Source organism: Papaver somniferum, chromosome 2 (genome assembly GCF_003573695.1).
Source record: "Papaver somniferum cultivar HN1 chromosome 2, ASM357369v1, whole genome shotgun sequence".
In the NCBI taxonomy this organism is placed as follows: domain Eukaryota; kingdom Viridiplantae; phylum Streptophyta; class Magnoliopsida; order Ranunculales; family Papaveraceae; genus Papaver; species Papaver somniferum.
The window spans coordinates 60,034,949-60,047,018 of record NC_039359.1 but is presented as its reverse complement, the minus strand read 5'-3'; the positions used below and the strand labels follow the sequence as shown (position 1 = coordinate 60,047,018).

Sequence of the window (12,070 nt, the reverse complement as noted above, 5' to 3'; positions counted from 1 at the left end):
ATATCCACCGATTATGGACGTATTTTTATGTAAAAAATAATAATATTTTGTTTGAGTTTTTTTTACAGTCGTTACTTGTGAAGGTTCTTCATGGATCAAGAACATCAAGAACAATCAGCTATAAAAGTGAAGAAAATATCCCGATTCTAGGTTGATGTTCTTCATTGATCAAGAATAATTGGCCATAAAAATGAAAGACATATGCAGATTCTTGGTTGTTGTTCTTCATGGATCAAGAACAACACGAACAATCGACCATAAAAATGAAGAAATATATCAATTCCGGATTGATGTTCTTCATGGATCAAGAACATCAACAACAATCAGTCACATATATGTGTCGTATTCGCCATTGTTCTTGAACCCAAAATTTTGAAAATTTTCAAATAAAAAAGATCAAAATTTTCATGATTTGAGGATGAGTCAACACTGGTTAGTTTCACATCTAATACGATTATTTAACTACTAATTAAATTGATTACCACTAATTAGTTACTTCAAAATAACCATATCTTATCTTCCAGTGATAAGCACCAAACAAAAATCACAGTCTCAAAATTAATCACGCAACTAAACGGGGCTATCGTTCCAAAGCGCCTTAGTTGGTGGTGCAGTTGACTAATATAGTCATACAAATTTTTTATGAATACTAATGGGAGTACCAGTTTAATGGAACGGTACTAATATACTTTTCCCAATAAACTGACATTGACTTGAAATGTACTCGTACTCATGACCCAAAAATCACAGCGTAACACAAAATAGGCCTCACTGCCAAACTCTGCGTGTAAATAAAAAAGCAAATACTTCGTCTGTTCCACAAACATTTTCACTTTCTGCACAAATTTTAAGAAAACAAAACATTTTCATTTTTACCTTGAATGAAGATCTTGTTTTTCCATTTCTACGTATTGCTCTTATGTAAAAGTTGGGATTCAAAATGAGAAAATGTTCCATAGTGAGTTTGTTATCTTGGGTTTCTTCACAATCATCACGTTGCAATGAGCATGGTGAGCGCAATAGTCACTTACACTCCCCAAAAGAGCCCTGCAGAAACACGGGGAAAAAGACCCCAAAATTTTAAAATCTTTCAAAGTCTGCATCAAAACGCACCGTATGATCATATTGGGGTAGCTAGGATATACCTTTTCACCGCTCCATAACCGTGGCTGCCAACAACCAATATGGTTGCACGGTGTCTCTCTACGGCCTCGCACATCACTTTCCTTGGATCACCTTCCATCACTTCGAAAATCACATCATCCGTTTTTACCTAGGTACATATATATACATGCCATAAAAGAATTTCACATATAATTAGAAGTATATTCCATTCTTTAAGAAAAGGATCACAACAAATTTAATTGTATAATGTTTACGTTTGAAATTTATCTGTAGTTCACTCTCTCTAAGAAAAATACTACATTCATTGAGAAAAATTCCGGAAAAAAATCATGTGATTTTCTTTTTGATTAAGTGGCATTAAATTAGAAAGACATCGAAACGAAAACTTTCCTCTCTCCAAAGTTTTGAAACGAAAACCTCTTTTACCTGAATCCCCTATGGCCAGATCGGTTCCTTATGGACTGATCAGAGCAGATCAACTAGCAACCCAAGCTCTATTACCTCTTGATCTATTACCTGTTTCTTTTTAATCTAGTTTGCTTTTGGATCAGGTTTTATTTCATCGTTGTTCTTGAGATTTTATGGGTTTGTTTTCCAGATCTATGGATGTTCATGCGTGTACGGTTTGTGATCAATTTTGAGAAGAAATCATAGCACATGTTCATCTTTAAACCTAATTTCTGAAGCAGGAGCAACATCATCTCCACCAATTCAAAGTGGATTTGCATTCCCTTTATGTTGGTGATGATCGGATATTAACTTTTCATGCTTTAGATTAAGGAGATATTCATGTTCTAAGGTGGTTCACCAATCATGTTTTCTTTGAATATCTCTCTGTTTCAGCTAGCTTTTCTAGATTTAGGTTTTCAACAACGCGTTTTCAAAATCACCAGCAACAACAACATGTTCTAAGACACCGAGAACTAAACCAGAAATATAAAAGACACCGGCAAAAAACATTTCCAGACTGCTTCCAATGAAGATCCACCGGTTCATACCGATTTCTTCCAACGATGACCGATTTAGGTTATCTCTGTTCTTGTTACTTTGAAAAAATCCCTTGATAAATGGGTGAATATTTGGTTTAATTTGTCTATGCCTATGTCATGTGTTTTTCTTTGTTTCTGAAATAACCTTGAGAAATGGTTGGATCCAAACATCTCTACTGATTGTAGGGGTGCTATATGTTTTGGATGGGTTAATTAGAATCCAAACTAGGCCATTTAAACTTGTTCTACTAGTTAGAAAATTGTCTAAAATGGTTAAGATTTTGATTGGAAATATGGTTTGTAACTGTGCTGCTAGGTATTTTGGAATTCATGTAATTGCTGGAAATCCTATGTAACTCCCGTAATCAATCCGGATTTTACATCGGAGTATCATTACCAATACATGTGTGGCTTGCCTCTTTTTTCGACAAAAGATAATAAAAAAGTGGCATTAATTTAACAGAAAAAGATTAGTGGAATGCAATAGATCAGAGGAAACCGGTGAATGGTTAGCAGTCTTAGCACGGTTGTCTTGGCACATTCACTCACACCTTTAAGAGTCAGATGTACTTGTCATTCTTAACAAATTCAGATCATCAGAATCCATCTAAACAAATTATCATTTATAACGTATATGATGAAATGACTTACAGATTTTGCGATACAAATTTCTTTAGCCTTTTCCAAAGCTCTCTTTGAAGTCTTTCTTAGATCAACATCAACAATTGCCACAACATCGGCAGCCCCTAAATCAGCCAAAAAATGATTCAAAAATGAAAACAAACTGTCTCTGTATATAAACCTCAAAAACTTGAAGAAAATTTAAAATCAAAATGATTCAAATTACCAGGTCCAGACAGGCCAACAACAGAAGATGGAGAAGGTTTAGCATGAACAACAACGAGTTTAAAAACAGAATTCGAACCAAGAGGTACGAAAAAATGATCAAGAGTCCATTCAAGTGTAGTTTGGTCACTTTCGTCGATTCCGACTACTATTAATTTTTCTGTTGTTGCGATTGCCATTGATCAAATCTCCTTTTTCTCACCCAATAAAATTAGTATTAGGACAGGGTTTTAAATTGCGGGTGTATGTTGGCAAATTCAAATGCTCTTCTTTTTACAGTCGGAAACTATATACAAACATATGGAATTTGTCAATTTAGCATACCATTGTTTTTCCCTTTAAGAGTTGAATTTTAATTGAAGTTTAAGCATGGCACGCACGACTATTGTTCACGAATCAAGTGGAGTGCGTTGGATGTCAGCACATTAGTTTTTCCACATTTACCTTGGTTAGAAGGTGCGCTACACGTCGCGTGTTATCAGCCCACGACTTTATCCAACAATAGAAACCGATATTTTGTTTTCGATCAGCTTCAGGGTATACCTGAACATAGATCCACCACGTACACTCTCATGTTCCCAATGTCTGACATTTTGAAAGGCATTTTTCTTACACAAAATTGGTCAAAAAGACCAAAACACAAAATTTCTGGGTGAAATAGATTCTTAGCTTTTGATACTGTTTATATAGCCAAACATCAGAAATATACTGTTTATATAGTCAATTTGGATATTTGGCACAAGAAAATTAAAATAAAAAAATATGACTTACCTAAAATACCCCTAACCTTCTAAACTCTTCTTTTCAAAGAGAATTTATTTCTTTTATCAAAACCTCCCCGTCCCGGCAGAGCTCGTTTATTCCTCACCTGCAGAATTCGATCAAAGTTTCAGAGCTCGTGTCTTTTTCAGATCTGGTTGATCAATCATGGTGATTAATGACTGTTGAATAGTTTGTTGAATCGAAGTTTCAATTGGAGTTTCAACTGTTGAATCGAAGTTTCATCTAATAGCGTCGAACGGTAAATTTCAATTGAAATAATTTTGATTTGGTTTTTGTCCAATTGAAGTTTCTCTGTCGATTTTGAAGTAATTTTTAGTTGTTGATGATTTTTTATGAATTTGAAGATTAATCTTTGTTAATTTTTGATTTTAGTTGTTGATTTGGAATATCCAGGGTTTAGTTGATTATGTGACATTATTTGGGTTTGTCTCGAATCATGTTTTCTAGGGTTTAGTAATCTTATTTTCAATGCAATATACACAGATGCAAACCAATTTTGGGTTTAGGTTATTATTAGGATTTCACCTTTACGTTACACAACCACAGAGATGTTATTGAAAGACCTAGAGATGTTATTGTGAGCAATTGGAATCAAAAATACCTTACACAACCACAGATTATGCATGCAGTTGTTGATGCTTATGTTACTTTCAATATTGGTGATGAACTCTGGATTGATTGATTGGTTCTTGTTTTTTTGGGTATTTACTGATGATAACTTGGTTGAGTGTTAGAGGCTTAAGGGAAATAGAACTTTGCTAGTAAGTACATAGTAACTTGCTGAAGGAGAAAGTATTATATGGAACTGTTTAGAGCAGTACTCGTAGTCGTAGAAGTACATAGTAATTTATGACATCTTCTTTGGTGGTACATTGTGCCAAAATGGTACTTTGATGGTACACAGATGCAAACCATTTTTGGTTTTAGTTAATTTATAGGGCATTGTACACAGATGTTCGTTTATTCGTGATGAGCAAATCTGGATTCCAGGGAGGAGAACATCTGCGTTAGGAGATGTTGTTGTAGCGAGATTATAATGGTTGTTGAGAGAGTGGAAGAGATGTTGGAGTATGGGTTGTATGAATGCAGTTGGTGGTCACATTGTATGCTTGTAACTGCTGCTTATTTGTTTACATATTATTTTTGTCTTTGTTTATTGTCAATTGAATACATCCAGATTCATTTATATTTGTTTTATATATTTGTTTATTAACCGATGCGTGTCCATACCAAGTTACTACGAATTCAACAGTTGATGAGTTGAAGGCGCATGTCTGTTCTTATTGGAATAGCATTTTACCAGACTCAATTCAGTTTGTATTTGATTATGAGGGGAGAAGCAATGTTGTTGACAGTGATGTGAAGCTCTGTTCTCTCTTGTCATTGTGTATTGTTAACCAGTTGTATTTCTTGGAGCTTTGTTTATTTGAACGTGTTCCTCTTCGTGCTCCTGATTTTGTTCGTGAACCTACTACGAGCGAGTTTAGTTTAGCACCAGACCCTAGCAGAGCTCAGTTGGTTAATCCTTGTCATCTTCCGAGCAGCAGTAGAATGAACGAGTTTCGTTTAGCACCAGACCCTAGAAGAGCTCAGTTGGTTAATCCTTGTCATCTTCCGAGCAGCAGTAGAATGAGCGAGTTTCGTTTAGCACCCGATCCTAGCAGAGCTCAGTTGGTTAATCCTTGTCATCTTCCGAGCAGCAGTAAAGTTACTCCTACACCTACAATGACGGAGTTGCTTTTAGCTCAGTCACCTTTTCCTTCCTCTCAAGAGCTTGTTTCTTCTCAAGATATCCCCATGTCTCAAGAACGTACATACAATGGAAAGTTTGCAATTAAAAGATCTTGCAAGGCGGCTGAATGGGAGTTTATTATAAAAGGTGTTGGTCAATATTTTTATGGAGGACGAGATGAAGCTCATCTTGTTGTTGAGAAATATAACCATTTTTTTGGTCGCAGGGTGAGAGTCGTCAAGAGCAATCCAGAACGATATACGGTCGAATGTTATTACAAGGAGAAATTGGAATGCGACTGGATGTTCCATGCAGCTCCCAAGACTTCCAATGTGAAGGGTCACTTATTCCTTAAGGCCTATAACGGGGAACATAAATGTTGTGTTGGTTATAGTGATGGAACAAAGGCTGATCCGGTTACGCGCGAACTTATCAAGAGTTTGATATTTGAGCAGATTGAACAAAATCCCAACAAGAAAGCCAGGGATATTGTTAGAGAACTCAAAAGTGATTATGGGTTGGAAGTGAGCTACGATCAGGCGCATGCCGGGAAAGAATTATGTTTCAAGGAATTGTATGGCGAGGAAATTAAATCATACACTGACTTGAGATGGTGGTGTGCAGCCGTGAAGAAACACGATCCAGGTAGTAGGGCTTATTTAGTTGTTGAAGGTGGCGAGTTTAAGAGTTTGTTCTTAGCCTTCGATGCTTGCATCTCTGGTTTCGAATATTGTCGCCCGGTACTGTTCTTGGATGCAACTTTCCTAACTGGAAAATGTAGGGGTTGTCTTATGGCGGCTACCGGGAAGAATGCGAATAATGGTACGTCTTCTTTAATTTTTGATGTCATAATTTTTTTTTTATGTCAGATTATCACTAGATGAAACCGGTTTCATCCTTAACTGGTGAAGTCAGACTAGAGAATGAAACTAGTTTCATTCTGTATAATAGCAGTTTCAGTCAGTTTGATATGATTTTTTCTTTTTGTGTTTGTTTTGTTTCTGTAGGAATATTTTCTCTGGCATATGGTATCGTATCATCTGAAACTGTTGAGAATTGGCATTGGTTCTTGAAGAAACTAGAATCTATCTTGGGTCCTCGTGTACTAACTTTTATTTCGGATCGCCATGAGGGTTTGATCCAAGGGATTCGTGATGTTTTCCAAACTTTCTATCATGCTTTGTGTTACCAGCATTTGAAGAATAATGTCCGCAGTAAGACCAACAAGAAAAAGGGAGAGCATTGTGCTGCGATGGGTTTGTTCAAAGAATGTTTCTATTCATCGACTCATGAAGGCTTTGATAAGGGTATGCAAAAGTTGAAGGATATGGGATGTGATGGTATTCACAAATTCTTGAGTGAGATTCCAGTGGAATGTTGGTCCAATGCACATTGTCTGGGCTGTCGTTACGGCGACATGTGTTCAAACATTGTAGAGTCCTTTAACTCTTGGATCAAGGAAGAAAAAGGTATGCCTATTGCAACACTTGTTAACTGGATCAGACTTAAAATTATGGAACAGATGAGTACAAGGAAGAGGAAGGGGGTGACGTATAAAGGATTCATTTGTCCCAGGCTAGAGAAAAAAGTGTTGGCTTCCATTCGTGCTGGTGTCCAGTGGAGAATAACTTGTTATGCAGAAAAAGCAACTATGCATAACTGCGTAACTTATTATGCATAACTTGTTATGCAGTAAAAACAACTATGCTGAACTGCATAACTTGTTCTGCAGTAAAAACAACTATGTTGAACTGCGTAGCTTAGTATGCATAACTGGTTATGCAGTAAAAACAACTATGTGCATAACTAGTTATGCAGGTACATAACTTGCATGATGCATAAGGCATGATGATTTAACCCCTTTCTTACTTTTAAGTACTTATTATATTGTATCTTTTGTGTTGAATTTGTCTGTTTCAGTCAAGCAAGTTGTTGATAATAGGAAGAAAAGAAAAAGACGTGTTATGCAGTAAAATCAAACATGCTGAACTGCATAGCTTATTATGCATAACTGCTTATGCAGTAAAATCAAACATGCTGAACTGCGTAGCTTATTATGCATAACTGCTTATGCAGTAAAATCAAACATGCTGAACTGCATAGCTTATTTGCATAACTTGTTATGCAGAAAAAGCAACTATGCATAACTGCGTAACTTATTATGCATAACTTGTTATGCAGTAAAAACAACTATGCTGAACTGCATAACTTGTTCTGCAGTAAAAACAACTATGCTGAACTGCGTAACTTGTTATGCAGTAAAAGCAAACATGCTGAACTGCGTAGCTTAGTATGCATAACTGGTTATGCAGTAAAAACAACTATGTGCATAACTAGTTATGCAGGTACATAACTTGCATGATGCATAAGGCATGATGATTTAACCCCTTTCTTACTTTTAAGTACTTATTATATTGTATCTTTTGTGTTGAATTTGTCTGTTTCAGTCAAGCAAGTTGTTGATAATAGGAAGAAAAGAAAAGGACGTGAACCCCAACAAACAGAAAAACTTAAAAAGAAGAAGAACCAAGGTGAAAATGAAGAAGAAGAAGAACCTGCCCCCTTATGCATCAATTATTATAAAGAAGGTGTGTTAACCTGGCAATCATTAATAACATGTTATCCCCATATAATTTCTTATGTTCAAAAAATAAATGCATAACAGGTTATATACTATACATAATAGGTTATGCACACAACTGTCTGTTTAACAAATCTGCATAACAGTTTATGCATAAGCCTGGATAAAAGGCATATGAGGTTATGCAGTGAAAGTAGCAATTCTAACTTAGTAAAATACTTTTTTATTTTGTTATTTTGTTTGTGCAGTTAAAGCTAATACCAAGCCTGCAACTCAAGGAGGTACTTATAGAGCAGGTTTTCCAAGGATACTTGCATTGTTCAATAGGATAAGGGAAAGAGGTGGTTTTAGTCCGTTGCAGGATAATATGATCAATGTGTCTCCATTTGGGAAAGTCTATTACTGGTTAAATGCTGCGAACATTTCATACTTGGATGGTAAGAGCAACCAGCTGATGGATGAGGTCCTTCTATCATATGACCATGATGATTCGAGTCAGCATTCATTCAAGGTGTCAGAAAACAAGTCTATACAGTCAACGGCTAGTGAGCTTGCTGTTATCTTTCAGATGCCAAGAGTTAAAGGAAACATAGGAAGAGATATTCTGACCTCAAAATAAGAGATAGGGATGACTCAGTCACTTGCCCTCGTCAAGCAATTCCCATGCAAAACAAGAGCAGGTGCTGTGAATAAAACTCCCAAATCACAAGTAACAAAGGTGTGGATAGATGATATTGAAAGGTTGTTGATGGAAAAACTTGATCAGAAAGGTCATGAAGAGGAAGTTGTTTCCCTTGCATGCCTTTACATGCTAGTGGTTCTGTTTTTTTGTCGATCAATGGGAGACTCACTGGACGTCTCGTATGTTGGTTTGGTGAAGGATTTGGAAACCATGGATTCTGTATCTTTTCCTGATCTAATTCACCAACACCTGATGGATGGCATCAAGACTGTCAAAAGAGACAATCTTCTTATCAGGAATTGCGGTGGTTGCACTGTATATTCTCTTGTGAGTTCTTTTTTTTTCTTTTTTAAACTTTCTTAAAAAATATCTGCATAAAAAGTCTGCATAACTAGATATGCAGTACCATAAAAATCTGCATAACTAGCTATGCAGTATAATTTTTATACTGCATAACTAGCTATGCAGTACAAATAAAATGTGCATAACATGTTATGCAGTACAAAAACAAGTTATGCAGTACAAAATGTGCATAACAAAATATGCATTACAAATAAAATAAATGTACATAATATCTTTTTTTTTTCAGCTTTGGTTGGCTGAGCACTCTAACATAGCTGAGATATCATCATCAGACATTGTCAAGGTCAATCCCAATGCTACACCAAGAGCTGCAAGGTGGGACTTTGCAGCAATGAAGAAAGCAATGCTCAAGAAGCATATTTCAAGCTTAGAGGTACTTGTTTATGAACCTTAAGAATGAATGTATATTTCAAGCATATGAAAGCAAACATACAGAACTGGATAACTTGTTTAACTGCATAAAATAAGAACATTGTTTAACTGCATAACATCTTATGCAGATCCAAAAATAACTGCATGACCTGTTATGCATTGTTTAGAGTATCTTCATAACTTGTTATGCATATAAGAAGTGTTATTGTTTTTGTTAAGCATTCCCTGCGTCACTTATTGTTTTAATGCATAACATCTTATGCAGATCCAACATTGACAGCATGACAAGTTATGCATTGTTTAGGTTATCTGCATAAGTAGTTATGCATATAAAAGGGTTTTTACGCCTTCCCTGCGTCACTTATTGTTTTAATGCATAACATCTTATGCAGATCCAACATTGACAGCATGAAAAGTTATGCATTGTTTAGGTTATCTGCATAAGTAGTTATGCATATAAATTTTTTTTACGCCTTCCCTGCGTCACTTATTGTTTAACTGCACAACATCTTATGCAGATCCAACATTGACAGCATGACATGTTATGCATTGTTTAGGTTATCTGCATAAGTAGTTATGCATATAAAAGGTTTTTTACGCCTTCAATGCGTCACTTATTGTTTAACTGCATAACATCTTATGCAGATCCAAAATTAACTGAATGACCTGTTATGCATTGTTTAGGTTATCTGCATAAGTAGTTATGCTACTGCTTCCTGCAACAATTTGGCACAAAACCAGTTAAATCATATTTTTAAATATGGATGAAACTCAATTATATCCTATCTTCAAAGCTAGATGAAAACCAGTCACATCTTATATATTTTGAAACCCTGATTCTTCAAATTGATTTAAAACCCTGATTCTTCACTGAACTGATAGATTGGTTGAAACCCTAGAAACCTCTGATGTTGTAGAGTAGTGTTGATGGTGTTTGAAAACGGTTAATGAAAACCAATTTCACGAAAGTGTTGACGGTGAATGAAACCCAATTTCACGAAGGTGTTGAAGGTTGATGAAACTAGCAGACGGTGGAGGAAACTGATTTTCGGATGGTTTCTGATGAATTTGCTACTGTTGATGGTTAGGAGACGGTGGAGGAAATCGATTTCTGATGGTTTTTGGTGTAGGGAAACAGTGGACGAATTCGTTCCTCTTCTAGTTTGTGAGAAGATGAAGAAGAAGGATGTTGGCGGTTTTCATCTGAAGAGAGAAGGATAACGTGGTTTTGTTGAGGAGACGGAGAACGTGCAGTTACAAAAGGGTAATTGGGTCAGTTTCAATTAAAAAGTTGAACTGTCCATTTGACCCAGACGAAACTTCTACCAGTCCATATGGCCCAGAAAACTTGTGTTTTTGGCTATATAGCCCATTTCCTGTTTTTCTTAATAAGACCCTAACGATGACGGACTTAAAACTAATTTTTTGGGATATGTTTGTTTTATAAAGCTCCATATTTCTACTAAAATGAGTACATTCCAAGACATAATACATTCCCAATACATTGAACTTCAGCCGTTGAAATTAATTGATTTTCGATTGTTGATACTAAGATTTGATAAATAATGATATTTGGTATATCAGAACTTGCTCATTTTTAATAGGTATGCAGAGCTTTGTAAAAGGAATACATCTATTTTATTTTGATGAAAGAGGCCTAGATAAATTGAAGGAGAGATAAATATGTTAAAAATAATTATGTTGTATTGATAATTTAAACGGTTTTGAATGCATAAAATTTACGAAAATAAGTTATATAGTTTCAAACTTTTTTTTTTTTTCAAAATAAACTGGCTTTCCAGCCAAAAGGAAAAATAAACTAATTATTAAATCTCATAATTTTCATTTCATCTCTACCAGCCAAATCATCACTAATGTACCTTGTTTATTTCATTAGGAGGTAAAGTTGTCAACACCCCCTCCATTTCCTTTGCTACTCCAGCTTTGGCAAGATAATCTGCTACAAATTTCTTCATTAGTACCTTAATATCCTTCATTTGATAACGAAGGACCCAAGGACTCTCTATTTTTATTTTTTGCACAGTTGCATAGCATAAGTGGAATCACTCTCGACCTTCAACTTCGTCACTCCCAATTGTTTAGCCAATAACTATCCATCTCGTATCGCCCAAGCTTCTGCCACATTACTATTGTTTTTGTATAAATTTTTTGCAAAACAAACTTGAAAGACACCATTATCCCCACGTATCACTCCTCCGATACCAGCATCTTTACAATTGTTAAACGCGTCATCACAGTTAAGTTTGGAATATTCTTGTTTAGGATAAACCCACGGAACTGGCATATTCAAAGCTTCTGCCACATTACTATTGTTTTGTATAAATTTTTTGCAAAACAAACTTGAAAGACACCATTATCCCCACGTATCACTCCTCCGATACCAGCATCTTTACAATTGTTAAACGCGTCATCACAGTTAAGTTTGGAATATTCTTGTTTAGGATAAACCCACGGAACTGGCATATTCTCCACCCTTTGTTGAACTTTCTCCATCATTTTGCAAGCACTAACATACTCTTTAGTGTCTCTTAAATCCCTTTCCAGAACTCTTGTAGCATGAAATTTAACCTTGTTAA

At 35.7% G+C, this 12,070-nt stretch overlaps 1 protein-coding gene across 1 annotated transcript; it reads right to left on the bottom strand.

Moving 5' to 3' along the window:
• Positions 1–464: 464 nt before the first annotated feature.
• LOC113353367 (universal stress protein PHOS34-like) lies at positions 465–3,188 on the bottom strand. Its single transcript, XM_026596992.1, has 4 exons — positions 2,962–3,188; positions 2,766–2,860; positions 1,146–1,273; positions 465–1,047 (listed from the first exon to the last, which is right to left on the bottom strand). The coding sequence occupies exons 1-4, from the start codon at positions 3,137–3,139 to the stop codon at positions 936–938; spliced, it is 513 nt and encodes a 170-aa protein (XP_026452777.1). The 5' UTR covers positions 3,140–3,188; the 3' UTR covers positions 465–935.
• Positions 3,189–12,070: the final 8,882 nt, after the last annotated feature.